General features: G+C 45.2%; 1 protein-coding gene across 6 annotated transcripts in view; it reads right to left on the reverse strand.

Moving 5' to 3' along the window:
* Positions 1 to 26,124, reverse strand: part of ITSN2 (intersectin 2) — a 270,233-nt gene that overhangs the window by 201,736 nt on the left and 42,373 nt on the right. For 3 of the 6 annotated variants that reach the window (XM_040348497.1, XM_040348495.1, XM_040348501.1), the window contains exon 2: positions 2,908 to 2,971. The exons of 1 other annotated variant lie outside the window; for it this stretch is intronic. In XM_040348497.1, coding sequence (XP_040204431.1) covers positions 2,908 to 2,950 — 43 coding nt within the window. In that variant the 5' untranslated portion in view covers positions 2,951 to 2,971. Of the gene's footprint in view, positions 1 to 2,907; positions 2,972 to 24,811; positions 25,372 to 26,124 lie in introns of those variants that run through there. 2 more of the 6 variants (XM_040348502.1, XM_040348496.1) reach the window with 2 other exon arrangements.

Below are 26,124 nucleotides of genomic sequence, written 5' to 3' on the forward strand. Positions count from 1 at the left end.
CAAGCATGTCTCCAGACCTAAACCCTATTGAGCATCCTCAAATGGAAGGTGGAGGAGAGCAAGGTCTCCAACATCCACCAGCTCCATGATGTCATCATGGAGGAGTGGAAGAGGACTCCAGTGGCAACCTGTGAAGCTCTGGTGAACTCCATGCCCAAGAGGGTTAAGGCAGTGCTGGAAAATAATGGTGGCCACACAAAATATTGACACTTTGGGCCCAATTTGGACATTTTCACTTAGGGGTGAACTCACTTTTGGTGCCAGCAGTTTAGACATTAATGTGTGTGTGTTGAGTTATTTTGAGGGGACAGAAAATGTACACTGTTATACAAGCTGTACAATCACTACTTTACATTGTAGCAAAGTGTCATTTCTTCAGTGTTGTCACATGAAAAGATAGAATAAAATATGTACAAAATTGTGAGGGGTGTACTTACTTTTGTGAGATACTGCACATATATACACACACACACACACACACAGTATATGCGCACTTCTAGGCAATATACATTGCACAGAGTGAGAAATGTGTTGCCCAATCTCACACACACACACACACACACACACAATTCCACCCACATCAGGCCATGCTATATAACATGGGTCTTCAAACTATGGCCCTCCAGTTGTTCAGGAACTACAATTCCCATCATGCCTAGTCATGTCTGTGAACGTCAGAGTTTTACAATGCCTCATGGGATGTGTAGTTCCGCAACAGCTGGAGGGCCGTAGTTTGAGGATCCCTGCTATATAATAATGCACACTCCTAATCATACAGAACTAAATGTATTCACACATCTACAGGGAACACTAAAAACAACAGAGGCATGTAGATTGGACAGAGGGAGACTACAAAGAATGCAGTCACTGGCAGGAGGCTGCAGTCCCACCTAGGTGCACTGCAAAAGCCCTGCTAAAAATGGCTGCAAAGTATGGTGGCAAATGCATATACAGAATACAATTTGGGTGGAGGTTCTGAACCAACATGTACTGGTACATCTGCCAGTCAATAATTAGCCTTCTTACACCATTTAACCACTTCCCGACCGCCGCATGTATATATACGTCGGCAGAATGGCACGTACAGGCACATTGGCGTACCTGTATGTCCCTGCCCAGACGTGGGTCGGGGGTCCGATCGGGACCCCCCCCCGCTACATGCGGCAGTCGGATTCCCGCTGGGAGCGATCCGGGACGACGGCGCGGCTATTCGTTTCTAGCCGCCTCGTCGCGATCGCTCCCCGGAGCTGAAGAACGGGGAGAGCCGTATGTAAACACGGCTTCCCCGTGCTTCACTGTGGCGGCGTATTGATCGAGTCATCCCTTTTATAGGGAGACACAATCGATGATGTCAGACCTACAGCCACACCCCCCTACAGTTGTAAACACACACAAAGTGTACACTAACTCCTACAGCGCCCCCTGTGGTTAACTCCCAAACTGCAACTGTAATTTTCACAATAAACAATGCAATTTAAATGCATTTTTTGCTGTGAAAAATGACAATGGTCCCAAAAATGTGTCAAAATTGTCCGCCAAAATGTCACAGTCACGAAAAAAATCACTGATCGCCGCCATTAGTAGTAAAAAAAAAAAAAAAATAATAAAACTATCCCCTATTTTGTAAACTCTATAAATTTGGCGCAAACCAATCGATAAACGCTTATTGCGATTTTTTTTACCAAAAATAGGTAGAAGAATACGTATCGCGGCTTAAACTGAGGAATTTTTTTTTTTTTTAATATGTTTTTGGGGGATATTTATTATAGCAAAAAGTAAAAAATATTGCATTTTTTTCAAAATTGTCGCTCTATTTTTGTTTATAGCGCAAAAAATTTAAAACGCAGAGGTGATCAAATACCACCAAAAGAAAGCTCTATTTGTGGGGAAAAAAGGACGCCAATTTTGTTTGGGAACCACGTCGCACGACCGCACAATTGTCTGTTAAAGCGACGCAGTGCCGAATTGTAAAAACCCCTTGGGTCATGTAGCAGCATATTGGTCCGGTGCTTAAGTGGTTAAAAAATCTGCATTTTCTCTTCAATTTGCGATGATTTCAGCGTCACTTTCATTTTGTTGGAGTGGCCAACGCCTCATACACACGATCGAATTTCCATCAGACAAATCTGTGGAATTTTGTCTGAAGGGCAATGGCCGTGAACTTGTTCTGCATACAGACAGCAAAACTTTGTCAGCCAACAAACTATGGTTTTGTCTGCTCTTTAGCGGCACCCTTTGGGCAACTTCTGGTAATGTTATCTTATGGCTAGCATTGCTTCTGAGCATGCATGTTTGTACTTTGGACTTTTTTGCAAACAGAATTCTGTACACATGATCGGATAATCCGACATCACACATTTGTTGTTGGAAAATCTTAAAGCATGCTATCTCATATTTGTTGGCAGAAAATCAAACACTTGTCCGATGGAGCGTACAAACGGTCGGATTATCCGACAAAACTTGCCATCACACAATTCCCATCAGAAAATCCGATCGCGTGTACGAGGCATAAGACCGGGCGGAGGATGAATCAGTGTACACCCTGGATTTTATTTTGGGAATTGGTGAAATTAGGGATACTGGCACCCATACAGCTTTATCCTATGGGCAACCATGTGCAGAAGGCGAGTGTCTATATAAAAATAAGAGACCCTCATCAGGCTGGCGATGTGTCAAATTTCTATTTTTGGAAATGGAATGCACATTAACAATTTATGCACTTCCACAATAATTTGGAAACAATTAAAGTTTAATTATTAAACTTCTGCTCTAACCCCTATAGCGTGGCTTTGCAGCATCTGTAGCACCGATTGGTCACATAGACAGAACTGATCCCATCACAGCTCACATCGGACCCTGTAGTATGCCAGTGAGAGTGCCAGTGAGAGTGCGTAAAGTTGTACTCACCATTCAGGGCCGTGGGAAAGTGAGGCATGGTGTTCTGCAGCATGTCTTGTTAACTCCGGGCCATCTGCAAACACAACACACAAACACAGGCTTGTTAATAATGCAGCTGCCTGTATTCCAGAGCATGGGCCCTGCTGAGCACAGAAAGGCTGCTTCCTAATGACGGATTCTCTCCTAGAGGAAGACAATAAGAGGGTTGCCGGTGTCCTCTGTACACATTCACTATGTCTATGGAGGGGGCTGGGAGAGGTCACACCACACTGCATGGCAGACGCCAAAGGACCACTGGAACTTGTCTGCCCCGATTTACTGATTCCCTGCTAGGAAATGATTGATCCCAACAACCATAAAGCGCACGGGAACTTATTAACTCCAACATACTAATCTAGAGATCTAGTAAAAGAACTCAGACAAAAGAAGAGGAAATACTCACACATCAGAGGACAGTTGGCCACTTACTGTGAGATGTACATAAAAAGAACAAACTACCGTATATACTCGAGTATAAGCCGACCCGAATATAAGCTGATGCACCTAATTTTACCACAAAAAAAAAAATGGGAAAACGTATTGACTCGACTATAAGTCCATCTGCATGCCTCACTGCGCCCATGCCTAGACTGACGTTTAACATGGGAGTCTATGGAAGGGGTGCCCGGCTTTGGAAAAAAATAAATAAAAAATCAGTGCTCCCCGGCCGTAGGTCCCCCGGACAACAAACTTTGCACTAGGGCTGCAACTAACGATTACTTTTATAATCGATTAGTTGGCCGATTATTGATTCGATTAATCGACTAATCGGATAATCTTAAAAAAAAAAGTGTGGTGTACAATTTAGTTAATATGTAAATGAAAAAAAAGGCAATTTATTCTTAAATATCCATATGCAGTGGTAAATATAAATAACCAACTACAGTAATTGTAATGCCTTCTATTACCTCCACTTTCTCTGGGTTCAGATGCTGATCTTCCCTGCACAGAGTCTTTAAAGTTTTTTATTTAAACAAACTTGTTATACTTACCTGCTCTGTGTAATGGTTTTGTACAGAGCAGCCCAGATCCTCCACTTCTGGGGTCCCTCACCGATGCTTCTGGCTTCTCCCGCCTTTAGAGTGGCTCAATAGCAAGCTGCAAAGTATAGTATAGAGCGCCCGCTATAGCAAGGTTTAAAAAAAAAAAAAACTTCTGCCTTTAGAACCACTCACTTCCTGCCCAGGACTACATGTCACATGAGGCATTGCTCCTCACACTTGTACATTCACAAATTCTCAGGCACTTAGTGACATATATGGATGGTGTACTGAGCTGTATGTGTGCTGCACTGTATTTCCTGATATGTAAACAAATAATGTATTCTATATGCAGGCCAACTAATCAACTGGCCGATTAATCGATTATGAAAATAGTTGACATCTATTTTCATTATCGATTAGTTGTTTCAGCTTTGCTTTGCACACTTGTAGAGGAAGAGTGGGGCTACATGCGTTTGGGGTCCAGAGGACCTATAGCCGGCCAGTGCCGGGCAGGGCTGTGGAGTCGGAGTCGAGGGAAATTTTGGGTACCTGGAGTCGGAGTCGGCAAACAATGCACCGACTCCGACTCCTACTAAATTTAGATTGGAATAAAAAAAAAAAAAAAAAAAAGCAAGTTTAAATGTCCCAATTCACAAAAAGTTATAATTAATGACTTCTCTACTGTAAGAATAAAGACCAATGCATGCAGTGCCTCACGTAACCGCAAAACGAACACGTTAAGTGACCGTGAAGAAGCATGCTTTTCATGTGCTTCACTATATGGCACGCAACGCACAATTAGGAGCTGCAATACTTATACTTTCCATAGTGTTGTGTTCTGCTTTTACAGGGAACGCATGTTAGAGAACCAGTAAGTGTCCAAATAAAAAAATTCCAACAGGAGTTTTATAAAGCACTAAAAGAAGTTGAAAAGTATGATCGCTCATCAAAACTTACTGTTGAAGAAGCCATCCTTGTTTATCCAGAGATCGTTAGTGATGTGGCCAGAATAGTTACTGCAATGCCACCCACCCAAGTCAGTGTCGAAAGATTATTTTCAGCCCTAAAAATAATAAAGTCTGACTTAAAGCGGGAGTTCACCCATTTCTAAAAAAATTTTTTTTCTTCCCCTAGATTCCTGCTCGTTCGGTCTAGGGGAATCGGCTATTTGTATTAAAATAGGTGCAGTACTTACCCGTTTTCGAGCTGCATCTTCTTCCGTCGCTTCCGGGTATGGTCTTCGGGAGCGGGCGTTCCTTCTTGATTGACAGTCTTCCGAGAGGCTTCCGACGGTCGCATCCATCGCGTCACTCGTAGCCGAAAGAAGCCGAACGTCGGTGCGGCTCTATACTGCGCCTGCGCACCGACGTTCGGCTTCTTTCGGAAAATCGTGACGCGATGGATGCGACCGTCGGAAGCCTCTCGGAAACCTGTCAATCAAGAAGGAACGCCCATTCCCGAAGCCCATACCCGGAAGCGACGGAGAGGATGCGTCTCGTAAACGGGTAAGTACTGCACCTATTTTTAAATAAATAGCCGATTCCCCTAGTAATAACGAGCAGGAATCTAAGGGGGAAAAGTGCCCTCTAAGGGTGAACCCCCGCTTTAAGAGCCTCTATGAAAGAGAATCTGGCAGAGGCAATTCTCTTCCTTAGAACTCTACATTGAATTGATTTGCATTTGCTAAGCCTATAACTACATTTCAAGATTAATATAAACAATTTCTAGGTTTTACAGATTTTGTTTTTGGTTCATTATAGATAAGCTTTGTTTTTGTTCTAAAACAACCAAATAATGTGGTTTGTATTTTTGAACTGGTAAAGATCCTGTTCCTGATGTTTATGCCTGCTGCTACTATCCAGTCACTTGATTGTTTTCATTGTGTTTGTCTTTTGCTTAAACTGTGCAATACAGTAGACTGTTGGCTTCCCAGCCAGTAGTCCTGTGGTAGGTTGCGTTTCTTTCACTCAAGGAATGTATAAAATACATTCGCATATTAATACAGAGGAGTCGGAGTCGGAAGTACATAAAACTGAGGAGTCGGAGTCGGAACATTTATCTACCGACTCCACAGCCCTGGTGCCGGGTCCCCAAAGTCTGCGAGATCAGGCGCAAAAAGGGGACTCGAGTATTTATCGAGGGGGGCATTTTTAGCACACAAAAGAAATGTGCTGAAAAACTTGGCTTATACTCGAGTATATACGGTACTTCTTAAAATGCTTATAAAAGAAGATGTCAAACAACTACTTCAAATGTTTCATTCAAAATGGAGGAAACACCTCCATACACTAGCTAGAGTTTATCAATCTAGTTAAGGCCCCTTTTACACAAGAGGTCCGTCCAGATGTTTATTTTTCATCTGGACCCGATTGGACCCTCCATTCTCCGCTATGGGCAGTTGAATGTAAACAGACTTGGCTACGTCCGGGTCCGATCTGATAAAAATAAAAAAAACAGAAGTAATACTGTTCCCCTGGCCAGATTAGATCGGAGGGCAGTCGGGTGTAAATGAACAGCCGGTCCGTTTACATCTGGCTGCCCATAGAGCTGTGTCCGTGTCTGCTCTTCATAAGCAAAGTGGATATAGACCTGTCATCTGGTGGCTCAGCTCCACTCAGCAGGGGATCCGTGAATGGATCCCCTGCTGAGCAAAACCGGATCCAGCCTGCGTGAAAAGGGAACCAACAGTTCAAAAATAATCCAATAATAGAATTACTGACCTCCAACTCGATTTTGTACATGCACAGTCAGTTATCTCAAACATTCAAAATCATTGACATCAAATATTTTATGTCCATGTATGGCACCTTAAGCCCCTTTCACACTGGGGAGGAGGTGCGGTGGTGCTATTTTTAGTGGCGCTTTACCACTAATTTCGTGGCGCTATTCGGTTTTACCCCCGCTAGAGGCTGAGAAAGGGTTAAAACCACCCACAATGCGCCTCTGCAGCGGTGCATTGCCGGCGGTAGAGCCGCTGTGTCCCATTGATTTCAATAGGCATCAGCGGTATACACACCGCTCCAAAGATGCAGCTAGCAGGACTTTTTTTTTACCTTCCTGCTAGCGCACCTCTCCAGTGTGAAAGCCCTCTGGACTTTTACATTGGAAGGGCTGTTTAGCATTGGTTTGCAGGCGCCATTTTTAGCACAATAGCGCCTGCAGACCGCTCCAGTGTGAAAAGGGTCTTAAAATATAACTCCAGCCAAAAGCTTTTTCTAGCTTTGGATAGGGTGGGAAAGGGGTTAGACCTACGGTTAGGTTTACATTGCTGTATGTGTACCAGTTGGAGAGATCCAAAAAAAATTTTATAGAGAGAAAGTAAAAAAGGCAATCCAAAAATGTACAGCCGTCACTAGGACAGGATAACAGAAGGAAATCTTCCAAATGGGGACACTTGTTATGGTGACAGCTGTCAGAGGTGGGATTTCTACTTTAGTACTGTTCTGTCTCTTGGGACAGGAAATGGAGGGACATCTCCACTGCGAGTCAACAAAGACATCAGAGATACTAATCTCTCCTGCACTACTGAAAAGCGTCCCGAAGCGATAGGCTCCGTCCAAGAAAGCACAGCGAAAAGGCACAAAGAAAATCAAACACTGCCTCTGAATGCTCAACAACACTACACTACAGTTTATTTTAGGCAAATCTTGCAGACAAAATACAATAGCCCTCTAAACGAGCCCTGAATACGGCTCAACTGTGTGTTTCTGATCTCTTGAACTAAAGGAGCCACATCCTGCTGGGCTAAACAACTGAGATGTGTGTTCAACACAAGTGTCAGAACTCCCCAGAATTGCATGTGCACGGCGCAGTGCGCGACAGGCGACAGAGGCCAGTGTCTGTAGTCACACACTGCTACCAATAGTGACCATTACCAGTGCAAGAAAAATGAACGATCAATGTCCGGTTCAACAAAACAATCATATTGAACATTGGACACGCTTCTCTCGTACATGCACAGACCTCAGTCATACCCTCTGCACCCCTTTCTTTCCCATACCGTTTGTTGTTACGCCCTCCACACTCTTCTGCACATGTCTCCTCATCATACCCTCTGCACATACATCATACCCTCTGCACACTTCTCCTGCACCTGCCTCTTCCACTAAACCATCTGTGCTCCTCCTGAAAATACTGTCTACTGTCATACCCTCCATGCTGCATTCTCTCATACCCATTGTAATCCTCCCTGCACATACTGCCTGCTGTCATACCCTCTGTATGCCTCTCCTGCACACACTGCCCATGGTCATACCCTCTGCACTCTTTTCCTGCACATACTGCCCATGGTCATACCCTCTGCACTCCTCTCCTGCACATACTGCCCATGGTCATACCCTCTGCACTCCTGCACATACTGCCCATGGTCATACCCTCTGCACTCCTCTCCTGCACACACTGCCCATGGTCATACCCTCTGCACTCCTTTCCTGCACATACTGCCCATGGTCATACCCTCTGCACTCCTCTCCTGCACATACTGCCCATGGTCATACCCTCTGCACTCCTCTCCTGCACATACTGCCCATGGTCATACCCTCTGCACTCCTCTCCTGCACACACTGCCCATGGTCATACCCTCTGCACTCCTCTCCTGCACATACTGCCCATGGTCATACCCTCTGCACTCCTCTCCTGCACATACTGCCCATGGTCATACCCTCTGCACTCCTCTCCTGCACACACTGCCCATGGTCATACCCTCTGCACTCCTCTCCTGCACATACTGCCCATGGCCATACCCGCTGCACACCTGTCCACATACTTCCCATTATCATAACACAAGAAAGAAATGCTGCGTTCCTTCTTGTGTTGTTCCATAGAGTCGCTTCTAACTCTAACAGCTGGCTGCCTACCAAGAGTGTACATTATAGGACTCCTATCATCATATAGACTTTTTATATTTACTTTTATTTCTTTTAACTCTGCACCATTCCAACTGCTCTGGAACGGGATGTGCCGACCCAACAGCTTCTTTAGTTTAGCCTGTTGCACTACTCTGTTCTGCCTCCAAGCACTTTCCTGTTTATTTGCATTTTTGCCCATCGTCATACCCCTTGAAATCCTCTCCTGCACATACTGCCCATCTTCATACCCTCTGCACATACTGCCCATCGTCATACCCTCTGCACATACTGCCCACCGTCATACCCACTGCACATACTGCCCATCGTCATACCCACTGCACATACTGCCCACCGTCATACCCTCTGCACATACTGCCCATCGTCATATCCTCTGCACATACTGCCCACCGTCATACTATCTGCACTCCTCTCCTGCACATACTGCCCAATGTCTCACCCTCTATACATATTGCCCATTGCCATACCCTTTGAAATCCTCTCCTGCACATACTGTCCATGGTCATAACCTCTGCAATCATCTCCTGCACATACTGCCCATCGTCATACCCTCTGAAGCACATACCGACCACGGTCACACCCTCTGCACTCCTTTCCTGCACATACTGCCCTCTTATATCCTTACATTTCGACATATACTGTCTGCTGTCATTTCATTCATATTATTCTCCATGATATACTGCCCCCTAAGATATTTCTTTAGCATTGTTATATCCCCAATCCTTCCCATTCTAGAAGTGACAAAGCTTTCCAGTAATAACTAAACTTAACAGTTATAGCTTGGTTACACGCACAGGTCAGTAAACCTATGATCTCGTTAGCAGATAATTTGCACTTAGCATCCCATTGGAGCAATTCTCTGTGACAGGAGACAAGATGAAGCATGTCTAAAGACACCACAGATGTTAATTACAAAAATGCAGGTGTTGCACTTATTACAGAGAGATCTAGAAATTCGCTAGCATTGCTCCCTCCAGTCTCATGAGAGTAGCATGTTGCAGACTGTACTCCAACATGTGGAGCGGCTGACATCCAAACTTTACAACAGGAATCGCTATGGCCGACCGCTTCTACCATCATGAAGGCTCTAAGTTTTGTCATTCTGTTCTGTGATTTACATAGCCCCGTCAAAGTAGAGCAGGGTTGCTGAACCCACATTTCCCTTAGACAGTTAGACAATACATCCTGATCATCTTCCTGCCCAAAGCCTGTGAGGGGACAATGAAGGAACAGCAGAACTCTCATAAGGGCATCTCATTGTGTTCTCCTCCTGTCAGCATGCTCACCATCATAAACTTGAGCATGCAGAATACCTGACATGGCCTCATGTTGCCCCTCCTCTCTCATTTTGGGTGCTGCTGTATAAGAGAGTGCCCAAAATGTCTGAAACCAAATTTCATTCCTATACTCAAAGTACAATAAAAAAAAATTCTGGTGTTTTAATGAGTACATGCTAGTTTATGTTTAAAAGCTGAAAGTTATGTATTCATTTTTGCATGGTTACATTGGTTCTGATTTGTCCAATTAATGCTGATTTCCAGATTTACTGTGACTATAAAAGTGTAGGTCCACCCTAAAAAAAATTAATGTCACCAAAATGCAAAAAAAAAAATATATATATTTTACTTAGCAGAAATTCCGGTTGCTATGCGGATATTCCTAATCTGCCACTTCCTAGTCCGCGGCAGATCTTCTTCCTCGTATTTATTGGCGTATACCGCGCACTTTTTTGCCCTGAAATTCAGGCCAAAATCGTGGGTGCGCGATATACACGCCGAGTTTGAACTACTGCGCCGGCATATACCGAGCGCAGTAGTTCAAACTCGGCGCGGGGATCGAGCGGGGAGGACACCACAGAAGGACACCGGACCCGACGAGGAGGACACCACCGAAGTCGCAGACGGAAGCTGGACCAGACGAGGCCGCCGATGGACGCCGCGCAAGACACCAAAACTGTAAGTACTAAAAAATTTTTTTTTTTTACAGGAATGCGGGTCCACTTTAGGGGTGCGCGCTATACGCCGGAGCGCACAATACCCCGATAAATACGGTAAATAAAAAGTGCTCCAAATAGTGTAATATTGTAAAATAAGTTTAATAAAACGCTATGTGAAAAACTTCAACCATTACACTCACATCACTTCAAAGCCAGAAAGTAAAATCACAGCAAACGGCTCTTGGAAAAGACGTCTGTAGTAGTGTATAGTGTGGTCACGGCGGACCAGAGGTGTACGGCTTGGATATCACTCTCACCCGCTCCTCTAGCTCAAACTGTTACTCTCTTGTCTGGTGTTCAGCGTGCAGATGGTTGCCGTTTAGCCATTCCCCCCGACATGTTTCGTCATACAGACTTTTGCATGGTCAGAGTCCCATTACAGCTGATTTCAGGGAGAGACCATGCTTCTAGCCCAATAAACATGTATGAGAAATGTGTAAAGATCACGTCACAAATATCTAGGAGTGCGTCTACAGTCAAAACTTAGTTATATTTTTATTCCTTCCAGATGAAGCACATTTCATTTTTTTTCTGTCAGTGTTCCATTAGGGAGATTTTCATTCATTCCAAGTTCAAGAAATGCAACAGGAGGTGAGCGGAATTCCTTCTAAAGGCCCGTACACACGATCGGATTTTCCAACAAGAATTGTGTGGACGTGTTTTGGTCGGATAATCCGACCATCTTTATGCTCCATCCGACAACAAATGTTGGATGGTCATGTTCTCAAATTGTCCAACAAATGAGTTCTGTCGCATTATCCGATTGTGTGTACACAAGTCTGTTGGAAAAAAATCAAAGTACAAACACGCATGCTCCGAACCAATGCTAACTATAAGCAGAAAAAACAGGTTGTTTCGTGAATGTTGGCTGAAAAAGTTCAGTCATCTGTATGCAGAACAAGGAAATTGTGTTGCGCTTTTCAGTTTGTGGGGGTGCCATTAAAAATTAAATGGCACCCCCACGCCTTTTGCTAACAGCAACAGGTTTTTATTGCGGAAAACAATGCGATTACACACGCGTGTATAGTGTGAACCAGAAATAGCCAGTTGTCACCAAAACAGACGTTCCCATTGGAAGATTTACCTTCAACTCTTGTTCTGGTGACAACTCAAAAAGAGGACGTCCTATCACTCTGCACTAGGCTGTATACACCAGAGGCCTTCTGTCCCCGGCAGCCAGGCACATTCTTGCAGCGGGTGGGGAGCCACGTTTGATGACATAATGGCACCAAAGGAAACAACAAAAGCATATAAAAAGAGACATACATCAGAACACACCCAAGGCTAATTGTTCTGCTAGAACTGCATGAAACAAGGATATCCCCTGCTGAGGCTCGAGGAGCTTACTTATAGCAATGGTTGCAGCTTGAGCAGAGAACAAAAAGGTGCAGTCTGTAGCATTTCCAGCTCAGGACAGGCAATGAAAAAAAGAATCTTCCTTTTTTGTTACAATGTTATTATAGTGAGCTGAAAAGTAGGGTTGCCCCGATACCACTTTTTTTAGGACCAAGTACAAGTACCGATACTTTTTTTCATGTACTCGCCGATACCGAATACCGATACTTTTTTTTTTAAATGTGTCCCCAAATGCAGCCATGTCCCCCCACATATATCGCAGCCATGTCCCCCCACATATATCGCAGCCATGCCCCCCCACATATATCGCAGCCATGCCCCCCCACATATATCGCAGCCATGCCCCCCCACATATATCGCAGCCATGCCCCCCCACATATATCGCAGCCATGCCCCCCCACATATATCGCAGCCATGCCCCCCCACATATATCGCAGCCATGCCCCCCCACATATATCCAGCCATGTCCCCCCACATATATCCAGCCATGTCCCCCCACATATATCCAGCCATGTCCCCCCACATATATCCAGCCATGTCCCCCCACATATATCCAGCCATGTCCCCCCACATATATCCAGCCATGTCCCCCCACATATATCCAGCCATGTCCCCCCACATATATCCAGCCATGTCCCCCCACATATATCCAGCCATGTCCCCCCACATATATCCAGCCATGTCCCCCCACATATATCCAGCCATGTCCCCCCACATATATCCAGCCATGTCCCCCCACATATATCCAGCCATGTCCCCCCACATATATCCAGCCATGTCCCCCCACATATATCCAGCCATGTCCCCCCACATATATCCAGCCATGTCCCCCCACATATATCCAGCCATGTCCCCCCACATATATCCAGCCATGTCCCCCCATATATTGCAGCCATGCCCCCCCATATATTGCAGCCATGCCCCCCGACATATTGCAGCCATGCCCCCCCACATATATCCAGCCATGTCCCCCCATATATTGCAGCCATGTCCCCCATACCTAGTAGATGATGATGCCGCCGCCGCTGCCGCATTAATCAGCGTGCGGGGAACATTACAGGCAACTTTCGTTTGAATAGCTGTCCATTCCTTGCCGCACCGTGTATAGACACTCCCCCTTGCTCGAGATTGGACGGATCTGTCCAATCCTGAGCAAGGGGGAGTGTCTATACACGGCGCGGTGGGGAATACAGCTATTCAAACGAAAGCTGCCTGTAATGTTCCCCGCACGCTGATTAACGCGGCAGCGGCGGCATGCGGCGGTGGGCAAGTATTCTATTCAGGCATCGGGGGCATTTGCGTGAGTACAAGTATCTGCTCATGCAGATAGCACATTCATTCCTGTAGCCGTTCTGGTCTCTGCCCCGATCCCATACAGCACAATGATGGGCAATAGTAGACTAGGGAGGGGCCAAGACCAAGCCCAACTTCAAGGACCCAAAGTGAACCTGGTCCACTAGGGGTACACTTACAGGTGAAACTCTGAAAATTTGAATATCGTGCAAAAGTTCATTTATTTCACTAATGCAGCTTAAAAAGGTGAAACTAATATATGAGAAAGAATCATAACATGCAAAGAAAGATAGTTCAAGACGTGATTTGTCATAATTGTGATGATTATGGCTTACAGATCATGAAAACCCCAAATCCACAATCTCAGAAAATTAGAATATTGTGAAAAGGTGCAATATTCTAGGCTCAAAGTGTCCCACTCTAATCAGCTAATTAAGCCATAACACCTGCAAAGGGTTCCTGAGCCTTTAAATGGTCTCTCAGTCTGGTTCAGTAGGAATCACAATCATGGGAAAGACTGCTGACCTGACAGTTGTGTAGAAAACCATCATTGACACATAAGGAGTGAAAGCCTCAAAATTGCAAAAGAAGTTGGATGTTCCCAAAGTGCTGTATTAACCACTTCCGGACTGCCGCATGTACATTTACGTCGGCAGAATGGCACGGACAGGCACATCCACGTACCTGTATATGCCTGCCTAGACGTGGGTCGGGGGTCCGATCGGGACCCCCCCAGTACATGCGGCGGTTCCCGTGGCTTCAGGAGCGATCCGGGACGAGGGCGCGGCTATTCGTTTCTAGCCGCCCCCTCGCGATCGCTCCCCGGAGCTGAAGAACGGGGAGAGCTGTATGTAAACACGGCTTCCCCGTGCTTCACTGTGGCGGCTGCATCGATCGAGTGATCCCTTTTATAGGGAGACACAATCGATGACGTCAGACCTACAGCCACACCCCCCTACAGCGACCCCTGTGGTTAACTCCCAAACGGCAACTGTCATTTTCACAATAAACAATGCAATTTAAATGCATTTTTTGCTGTGAAAATGACAATGGTCCCAAAAATGTGTCAAAATTGTCCGATGCGTCCACCATAATGTCGCAGTCACGAAAAAAAATCGCTGATCGCTGCCATTAGTAGTAAAAAATAAAAAAAAAGAAATTATAAAAATGCAATAAAACTATCCCCTTTTTTGTAAACGCTATAAATTTTGCGCAAACCAATCGATAAACGCTTATTGCAATTTTTTTTACCAAAAATAGGTAGAAGAATACGTATCGGCCTAAACTGAGTAAAAAAAATGTTTTTATATATTTTTGGGGGAGTAAAAAAGTAAAAAATATTGTATTTTTTTCAAAATTGTCGCTCTATTTTTGTTTATAGTGCAAAAAATAAAAACCGCAGAGGTGATCAAATACCACCAAAAGAAAGCTCTATTTGTGGGGAAAAAAGGACGCCAATTTTGTTTGGGAGCCACGTCACACGACCGCGCAATTGTCAGTTAAAGCGACGCAGTACCAAATCGCAAAAACTGTCCGGGTCCTTTACCTGCATTTTGGTCCGGGTCTTAAGTGTGGTTAAGTGTGATTGATATTTGTGTCAGAAGAATCTTTTAATACTGCACTTACGTGGCGCTTTTTTTCTCTACCCTTTCTTGTTTACTACAGAGTCAGCACTCTAAAGGACAGCAGCCGCCATCCACCAGCCATATTATCTGTTTTTTAACCCTTGAACTGCCTGTTACTACTATCATTTTAAACTGACTCATTGCTATATCCCCATTTACTTATGCACTTTGTGTTTGCGCCAAGCCGCCAACAGTTACTTTTTCCATTGTATTACTACAGATACAGACTGAGCTGGTGTACGGAAGTCAGAGTTTTTTTCACTCAATGTAATACATGCAACGGTGTAAACCATACCTTACCGATTCCCCTGGAAGCTGTAAATCAGTGAAGTAGACACTACTACACCAACCACCTTCGCTTGCCTCCTGGTCCTATGCTGAGTGGCTGGCCTGAAGCATTCCGAACATAATTCTATACCTGGATGAGGTGGAGAGGCAGGGGTGGTAAAATCTTTGTCCAATCAGAGAAGGCTTTGAATTCATTCAAAAAAAGCAAAGTATTCTCTGAATGGTGGCTCCAGGTATGGTATATAGTTACATTGGTCCAGGCTGTGCCAATGTAACTATGTAAAAATATTCCATATCTGGAATTCTTTGCTATACTTAATGAAGGAAGAAGAACTAAACTTCCTGATTTGGTGTTACTCCAAGGCACTGGTGGGCAGTCATGTTGGAACAAGAAGGGGCCGTCCCCAAACTGTACCCACAACATTGGGGGCATGAAATTGTCCAAAATCTTTTGGTATGCCGACCCATAACAGTTCCCTTCACTGGAACGAAGGAGCCAAGCCCAACCCCTGAAAAACAACCCCACACCGTAATCCCCCCTCCACCAAATTGTTGCAGAAGATGCCTAAAATCTGAACGCAGACTTCTGGGAAAATCAGTGAGCCACTCTCTCTCTAATATAAATATATATATATATATATATATATATATATTTTGCCATTTTTTTCTTCACCAAAGTGGAGTTACCCTCTAAATGTCCCTATATTTCCTCTGCCTAAGGACCTGCAAACTCGGGTCAGGAGTCAACAGCATTGTGCAATACAATCAAGTCTGATAAGCTCACAGTGCTGGCACGGGGGCATTATTACTCTCCGATTCCTGATGCATGGGAGTAAGGGGAGTTAATATATACTGTTTAATTTGTATGCAATTATTTTTTAATTTATGAATAAACACATTACGGAGATAAATATGCTTTTTTTTTTTTTTCTCTCCGCTTTTAAAACTTGCACAGCAACAATAGAGTTGGACTTCTGAATAACCAACCAAATTCCAGGACGCTGGTGCACAATTCAAGGCAAGGTGCCAAGCAGTTGGCATGCCTCCTTGGCAGCATTAATGTGGAGACTATAAAGGCCAGAGAGTGCCAGAATTTAACACTTGAAATGGCTCTGTCATTGTCATACAGAGGACACCCGGCATGGGCTGGGAAGCAAGTTCCTCGGAGATTACTCATCTATTGCAGCAAGTTGTCCAGTCAACTTAAAGTCCAGGAAAATGAAATATATATATATAAAAAAAAAAAAAAAAACACCCTTGCCTGCTCCTTAAGGAAAAGGCATTCTTTCCCTAATCAAGCTAGTGTCACTACAGTGAGCACCACATACCAGCTGCAGGTTCAAATCAGACTGGCAGTGTGAGCTTCTAGACCCCTTTCACACTGGAGGCATTCTTTAGCACTACAAATGGCACCTGAAAAAAGCCTCATCTGCAATCCCAGTGTGAAAGCCCGAGTGCTTCCACACTGGGGCGCTGCGCTGGCAGGACATCAAAACAAGTCATGCAAGCAGCTTCTTTGGGGCCGTTTAGGAGCGGTGTATACACCTTTTCCAAAGTGCCCCTGCCCATTGAGCAGCCTCACCGAAGTGCCTGCAAAGCGCCTGGATCACTGGATGTAGATGGGGCTCAGGTAAGTATCAGGGGGGCTGCAACACACTGATGATTTATCTTAATTCATAAAAATAAAAAATAAAAACTTCTGGCTTTATAACCACTTTAAAGGATAAGTTCATCTTTAGAAACATGTTACATGTCCCCCCCTTTTTTAGGGTGGAACATGTTCCCACTGCTGCTGCTTTTTCAGCTGCAAAAAAATGTGCAGTATATTTTTCTAAAAAGTGAACTTATTTTTTAGCAATACCCTGAAAAATTTACCTTTTGTCCAGAATTCCTCCGGAAAAACAGCGGTGGACTTGCTGGTATGTAAATGTGCCTCATAGCTGTGTATCTGTAGTGTGAGATCTAAGGCACTGCTGCCTCTGACTGCTAGTCTCAGAAGATTTGGTGATTTCCGTATTATGCACGGTTCTTGCTGGAAGTTCCGACACAAGGAAGCAAAACCCCGCCTCTACCTCCAACACAGACACCGTACAGCAGGGTTTGACAAATTTGCTTGAAATCTAGGAGCCAGCTAAAAAAGTTTAGAGCCAGGAACGCATCCCGTCCCGCCGAGCTTGCGCGCAGAAGCGAACGCATACGTGAGTATCGCCCGCATATGAACGGTGTTCAAACCACACATGTGAGGTATCGCCGCGATTGGTAGAGCGAGAGTAATAATTTTAGCCCTAGACCTCCTCTAACTCAAAACATGCAACCTGTATAATTTTTTTAAACGTCACCTATGGAGATTTTGAAGGGTAAAAATGGCGCCCGGATTTCGTTGAACCCTGCCGTACAGAACAAGGCATGGTTCGTTGGTAACAATGACAGGATCAGCTGCAGGGAGACCACAGCAATACTGGTGACAAGTCCTTCGCTATCTGCTTGTCTTTTTTTGGGGAGAGTTTTCACCGTCTAGTTCCTCTTATACGAATGGCTGTACAATGGTGTCCCCGGAAAAGAGACCGTGCTCAAGGTGGAAGTCACATGTAATATTCACTAGTCCTAAGAGCAGGTATAAGGCTATGCAATGACAAAGTATGTAACATTCTACAGGCTTTAAAGTGATTGTAAAGGCTTGTTTTTTTTAAATAACCTGTTATACTTACCTCTTCTGTGCATTTGGTTTTGCATGGAGCAGCCTGGATCCTTCTCTACTTGGGTCCCTCTCTGCTGCTCCTGGCCCCTCTCTCCTTTGAGTGCCCCTTAGCCAGCATCTTGCTACAGGGGGCATCCAACCCGAGTCAGAGCTCGGTGTATCCATTCAGACACAGAGCCCTGGACCTGGCCCCACCTCCTCTCTCCCCCGATTGGCTGACTGACTGATTGACAGCCGCGGGCAACAACGGAGGAGTGTCCACGGCTTCACCTGCCACCATTCTCGGTTAGGGAATCGGGAAGTGAAGCGTTGCGGCTTCACTGCCCGGTTCCCTACTGCTCATGCACAAGTAGCGCACCGCGCCATCACTGGTCCCCGCTCTCTCCTGGGACCAGTGTGTTTCCCAGAAGACAGTAGGGGCGTGGCTGCCGCAGTTCCTATTCCCTGAAGTGGGTGTAAATACCTGTCTTAGACAGACATCTGCACCCCCCTCCCCCTGAAAGGTGCCAAATGTGACAAATCGGAGGGGATGAGGGTTCTGAAAAGCGGAAGCTCCATTTTTGGGTGGACCTTCGCTTTAGGGCTCTTTCACACGTCCGTTCCGCCTGTCCGTTCATTACAAGTCCGTTAACGGACTTGTAATGAATCCCTATGGGAACGCGTCCGTTAGCGGATGGAGCATCCGCTAGCGTCCGTCGGGATCCGGTTTTCGGACGGAAGAAAACACTATTTTTCTTCTGTCTGGCGGAACGGAACTGATGCAGACGGACAGACGGTTCATCTGCATCCGGTTCCCCATAGGGCAGAGCGGAGCTGAGACAAGGCGGTCCCTGCACAGTGTGCGGGGACCGCCCTATCCGCCGAGAGCTCAGCGGGGATCCCCGCTGAGCCGACGGAGCGGACACAAAAACTGAAAGGACGTGTGAAAGAGCCCTTAAAGTTATACGCCGATAAATACGGTAATACCCATCAAATAGACAAGAAGTGGAGTGCTTTTCCCTCACATCTTCTTCTTTCAATTAGACCGGGAGTAAGCAGAAATCTCCCAAATGGGGACACCCATACATTAACCACTTGCTTACTGGGCACATATACCCCCTTCCCGACCAGAGGACTTTTTGCGATTCGGCACTGTGTCGCTTTAACTGACAATTGCGTGGTCGTGCGACGTGGCTCCCAAACAAAATTGATGTCCTTTTTTTCCAACAAATAGAGCTTTCATTTGGTGGTATTTGATCACCTCTGCGGTTTTTATTTTTTTAGCTATAAACAAAAAGAGAGACAATTTTGAAAAAAAAAAAATATATATATATTTTTTACTTGTTGCTATAATAAATTGCTAAAAAAAAAAAAAATTTACATTTTTTTTTCTTTCAGTCTAGGCCGATACGTATTCTACATATGTTTGGTAAAAAAAAAAATATATAAAATAAAAAAACCGCAATAAGCGACTGGTTTGCGCAAAAGTTATAGCGCCTACAAAATAGGGGACAGAATTATTATTAAATTTTTTTACTAGTAATGGCGGCGATCTGCGATTTTTATTGGGACTGCGACATTATGGCGGACACATTGGACACTTTTGACACCATTCACATTTATACTGCGATCAGTGCTATAAATATGTAATAATTACTGTATAAATGTGACTGGCATTGAAAGGGTTAACACTAGGGGGTGAGGGAGGGGTTAAATGTGTACCCTGCCTAGTGTTACTAACTGTGGGGGAAGGGGGGTGACTGGGGGAGGTGACCGATCTGTGTCCCTATGTACAAGAGACACAGATCGGTCTCCTCTCTCCCTGACAGTACGTGGATCTGTGTGTTTACACACACAGATCCACGTCCTTGTCTCTGTAACCGCCGATCGCGGGAGCCTGGCGGACATCGCGGCCCGCCAGGCACGCGCATCGGCATCCCAGTGATGCGGCGGGCTCGCGCGCCCCCCAGTGGCCAGGAGGAGCGGAGGCCGTAAAAAGTCGGCGAGTTAGAGAATTACAACCACCCTGCGGCCGTATAAAGTCGTACGGCCGTCGGGAAGTGGTTAATAAAGAACGATCGACTTGTGAACAGATATTCATAATCTGTCTATGGATACCCCAAGTCATGAGATAAACACGGAAGACTAAATGAAGAATAAGATTTAAGCCAAGGCACGGTAGTGACAAATATAGCTTTGTAACTTCCTCTGCCAGGAACGCCCCCCACATGACAAGTGTTCCCTGGAACAATAAGAGCTTATACAGACAGTCAGCTGAATCCGATCGTTTGATCTCGGTGCTGCCGACAAAATTACATGTTCTTTAGAAGTTTCTGCACGCATCTCATTTCCACATTAAATGTAGCTTGAAATGTTTGTACATAGATGCAGCTGCTCACAGAACGCACAGCTACGCGGTCTGGGCTCCTCCACCAGACCATCAAGCTGAAGGACGTCAACAAGGTTCAGTTCACCGAAATGATGACACCGTGTTCTCAGCAAAATCAAATTCCTTGTAAATCCGACTGATAATGGAAATTGCGCAACATTGTATTTGGCTTAAAGTGATACTATTTCTGGATGTGGATAATAGCACTGTAATTATTTTATATAAAAAACACATCCAAGTACCATTTCCCTGGTGGATATACAGCTGTCCCATGAGCCGGCTCTTTCCCAGCCTGTCTGCAAGGAAACATAAGCAGGAGGAGCTTCTATTACCTGCTGCTGGTCGCATGTTAAAAAAAAAATGAATCTATAAACGGTTTTAAATTGTCATACAAATTAAATATTTGAAATCTTTTTTTTTTTGGCCAAAAACAGTGTGGTTAGATTTCTGCCAGTCACAGGCTGTGTCACACCCCTCCAGCTTGTGTCTTAAGCCTCGTCCACACGATCGGATTTTCTGCGGACAAAGCGTAGGACTTTTGTCCGAAGGGGGTTGGCTGTGATCTTGTAAGAATTGTCAGCCAACAAACACGAAACTACACATTCTTTTCAGCTCTTTAGCGCCACCCTTTGGGCAACTTCTGCTAATGATGTGTTATGGTTAGCATTGCTTTTGAGCATGCGCGTTTGTACTTTGGATTTTTGGCTGATGGACTTGTGTACACACGATCGGAAAAGCAGACAAGACAATTGTTGTCGGAAACTTTTAAAAAACACGCTATCCCACATTTGTTGGCGGAAAATCTGTCAACAATTGTCCGATGAAGCATCCAAATGGTCGGATTCTCCGACAACAGCCTGCCACCACACAATTCCCATATGAAAATCCGATCGCGTGTACTGGCCTTTAGAATAAGAGGGAGGTGAAGTCACCATTAATCTACAAGTAATATCCCACCCTCATTGTGTTTAGCTGGTTAGTGGGCATGGAGGGAGTGGGCTGTCATTTACCACTGTGTATACGCCCATGTGTGCGACTCTATAGTCCCATGGGCTGCTCAGATGAGATAGGGAGGAAATGCTCAGCATAGAAATAGAGATGTCATCTTTTCTCTGCGTGGGAAAGGGTTTTCACCTTAATGCATTCTATGCATTAATGAAAAAAATTCTGTGCTGCAGCCCCCCTTTTTTCTTACACGTGCCCGATCCGATCCAACGATGTGCAGGAGCGCAGCTGATCCAGACACGGTCTCTCTCCTCATTGGATAGATTGATAGCAGCAGGAGCCTTTGGATCCTGCTGCTGTCAAAAAGCTGTGACATGGGAGCGAGGGGCAGGGCAGCGTCCGGCTATTTGTGTCAATGGACGCAGCAGTGGGTCTCGGGAGCAAGCATGCATGGGCGACCCCAGGGAAAGTGGAGCACCGGCGGGGGGAACCTAGAAGAGGAGGATTGGGGCAGTTCTGTGCAAAACTATTACACAGAGAAGGTAAGTATAGACATGTTTGTTACTTTTATTTTATTTTAAACAGGTTTTTGATCATTTTAATGCAAGGAAGGGTGGAAAAGCTGCATGTAATTGTAGACTGTCCGGACATTGAAAAAAAGAATAAAGATGTGGCAAGGTCTTCATTCTGCCGAATAATCCACCCCCCCCCCCCCCCCCCCAAGGACACTCATTTTGGTCATAAAACATAAGTATTAAGCAGGTAGGCCGTGTTCCTGTGCTACATAGAAAGCGAAAACCACTGGTGTGGGTTGTGCAGGGGAGGTGCGGCATATTGTTACAACACATCACATCGTTTTTTTCATCAGTTATTGAAATGTCACAAAATCACATTTCCTCCAAACACAAAAACCATGACATCAATGACAAAAAAAAGTCACTACCTAGCCAAGGAGAGTGTTAAAGCGGAGTTCCACCACATAAAAGTCAGCAGCTACAAAAAGTGTAGCTACCGACTTAATAGTCAGACACTCGCCTGTCCCACGATCCAGCGATGCCCCACTGCTCTCCACCGTGCCGGCATTCTGACTGTAGCGCCAGGCTGTGGCTTAAATTTTTGGCTGAATTCGGACCTGAAACGGAGCAAAGAGGCGCACAGGACTCCTGTGCAATTCACAACGGAGCCACTATAGCAGGGCTCGACAAACCCCGGGCGCCAGGTCGCAATTGCGACTAGAATTAGCGACCTGGCGCGGCACAGCTGGGGTACCCTGTCTCAGTACGCACCCCCCCTTGCGATCGCGTCGGCTGGTAATTGAGGCCGCGGCTTTGTGGCCTTCTGCAGTCCTATAGTTCCTTCTGCAATCTGGCGCCCTCTTGTGGTGGCCGTTGGTATGACAAGACAACCAGCAATGCTAATGGAGCTTTCCTGCCTGTTTCCATCTTCTTCCCTTTACATAGAAGTTAGAACCCCGAAATATATTTTATTCTCTAGGGTGATTATATATATATATATATATATATAATATATATATATATATATATATATATATATCACAGCCTAATCACAGCCTGTGATTCACAGCCTGTGATTAGGAACGCCCACTCCCGCGGGGAAGCCGGGGGTGAAAATAGCCCTAAAATGGTATGTACGCAAAAAAAAAAAAAACAACAGCATACTGTCGGTCTCAAAGGTCGGCTCCATGCAATGTTAGAATTTTTTTTTAGGGTGAATCCCCGCTTTAAGGATTCCCTGAACCTAGAAAGTTATTTCAAGGATTCCATCACGTTATAAAGGTTGCGAAAGACAGCTCCAGTGGTTGCCAAGGGTTCCTTTGGGCAATGAGCAATTTCTGCATCTAGGATAAGAAACCAGCTATCTGTACGGCTTCATGTACATTATGCACATAAATTAACCGCGGCCGTGTCCAGGAGAGGGAGGTTGAAGCCCACCTATACCACAGCACCTCCTCTACTCTGCTAAAAGCCTATGTGTACATTGACACAGACTTTTATGGTGTTGAATTTAGGAGCTTTGGCAAAAACTCACACTTTCCTGGATCCGCTCTTGGGTTTGGGTGCTTGTAGCAACAACCAGCTGGATACTGGTACACGTTACAGTAGGAATATTTGCCAGCACACCATGGAGCGACATAAATAGCGTCCAAACGGATGTTTTATTGCATGATCACAACACAAAGAGAGTGCAACGTTTCGGAGCCGCGCAGGGCCCCTTCGTCAGGCATGTGATGAGGCTAGTGTACACGAAGCCTTAGGAGGGCATTCTTCCCAATAACCAGCATGCTAATGTACCACAAACTGTAGACAAGTTCATTATTGCCAGGGGTTGCTTAGAGCGGTGTCCCACCCACAAATTTAAGTTTTTTTAAAGTCAGCAGCTACAGACACTGTAGCTGCTGACTTTTAATAAAGGACACTTACCTGTCCAGGGAACCCGCGATGTCGGCCTCCCCGAGGCCGATCCGTCCATCAAACTGCTTCACTGCCCATTTCCTATTACACATGTGCGAGTCGCGCTGCGCTTTGTGAACGGCCAGCTGTCTTCTGTGACACACAGGTCGCCGCAGACCGAGTGGATCGAAAGTACACTATGTACTTCATAAAAAAGTACGATAGAAGAAAAAACATTTTAATATCCAAAAAACGAGGTGGAGAGGTGGTCTTTAGCTTAGGGTCCTTTCAGTTTTTCAGTCCGCTCCGTCGGCTCAGCGGGATTCCCGCTGAGCTCTCGGCGGATAGGGCGGTCCCCGCACACAGTGCAGGGACCGCCCTGTCTCTGTTCCGCTGTCCCCTATGGGGAACCGGATGCAGACGGACCGTGTGTCTGTCTGCATCAGTTCCGTTCGTCGGACGGAAGAAAAATAGGGTTTTCTTCCGTCCGAAAAACCGGATCCCGACGGACGCGGACGCTAGTGGATGCTCCATCCGCTAACGGACGCGTTCCCATAGGGATTCATTACAAGTCCGTTAGCGGACTTGTAATGAACGGACAGGCGGAACGGACATGTGAAAGGGGCCTAAGACCACCTCTCAAAAGTAGGTGGAACTTGGCTTTAAGATCTTAAAGTAATTTCAGGGGTTCTTTGGTTGAGATAGGACATGATAGTCCAAGAAATTCCTTGAGCATCCCGTTCACAAGCAGTACACAATCCACCAGCCAATAAGAACAAAACTGACAAGACTAGATAATCATTTAGCCAATGAGAGTATCACAATAAGATGAGGCCGTCCTGAAATCAAAGAGCATTGGAACATTCATAAACATACTGAGATACAAGCAAATGATCAGATTACATAAATAACTCAGCTGGAGCCAAACCACATTAATAAAGGGGAAAAAAAAAAAAAAAAAAACACACACACGCACATAATATTATATATATATTACAAATCAGGACAGACATAAAAGCCACCTAAATGCAATAGAATTGACCCACCTGATCATGATACTCGGTTTGCCTGGATGCTATGAGCCTGCTAAGCTAGAAGTATCTATCAGACCCTTGACCAGAACATACATCACTGCTCTAGCTCTTCCTTATCAGGACGGTCAGCGATGGAGCAGCTGCTACAGAACGCACTGAACTCCACAACATGGACTACAGCAGATTATTCGATTGGGTGGAACGATCGTCTGCAATCACGAGCACATTTCACAATCACAAACCTCTGCCTTCCTCTCCTCCCTTTACATTCAAACACATTCACCCTTTCCTGGCCGAGATTTAAGCTTTATGCTTGATTTTATTATCCAATGGCAGAAGCAATAGCTGCCTATCTGATTGCATCCCTACTCATCATATAATGAAAGAACGATCAGAACCTATGACAGCGTGTGAAAGAACTGCCAGTGGCGTCCCTAGCAACCAGTTTTTTTTATATAAATTTTTTTTTCTACCCTGCCAAAAAAAAACAACAACGAACGAACGGGATCCCTTTTGAGTCTTCTCCTTCATTCTGTCAAAGATGAACAAACTGCAGCCAATTAGCTTTAGCTGTAATTTTCCCACTGCTTGTTTAAAGATTTGTACTGTAATACATGGCACTCTTTGCGGTGCCATTCATCCAGAACAGAATTCTGATGCATGTTACAGTAGGTACAAAGAGCACCACAATGCACATACATTACATCAGGATCAAAGACAGGTATCCTGTCCCCCCCCCCCCCCGCTGAGGGGGAAGGGGAAAAACGAGCGGAAGTTCCAATTTTGGGTGGAACTCCACTTTAATATCACCTGAACACTTCCATTTCTAATTTACAGCATTTTTTGATTTGCACACCTAACAAAACTATTGCACAGTACGGTGTGTTATATATATATATATATATATATATATATAAAAATATATAAAACACATCACTAAAAACCTCACGGGCTAGGGTTGTTTCAGCCAGTGAGAAAAAACAATCCGATTGAAGGCGAGTTTCTGCCAACATCAGGATCACCAAGGTGGCATGTGCTGTCATTAGAACTTGTGTCCCCATTGAAAAATAACACCTCTATTCCTGTTCGGATGACAATTTTAGGGCCCTTTCACACATTACTGATCCGCCCCGTGAACCTCCGTTTGCTCAGCGGGGATCGCTCCATTGATCCCCGCTGAGCCGGCGGATGACAGGGCGGTCTCTGTACACTGTGCAGGGACCGGGCTGTCTTTTCTCCGCTCTCCCCTATGGGGGGATTGGATGAACACGGACTGTCTGTCCATGTTCAACTGATCCGCAGACGGAAAGAAAAATAGGGCTTTC

Source organism: Rana temporaria, chromosome 4 (genome assembly GCF_905171775.1).
Source record: "Rana temporaria chromosome 4, aRanTem1.1, whole genome shotgun sequence".
Classification (NCBI taxonomy): Eukaryota; Metazoa; Chordata; class Amphibia; order Anura; family Ranidae; genus Rana; species Rana temporaria.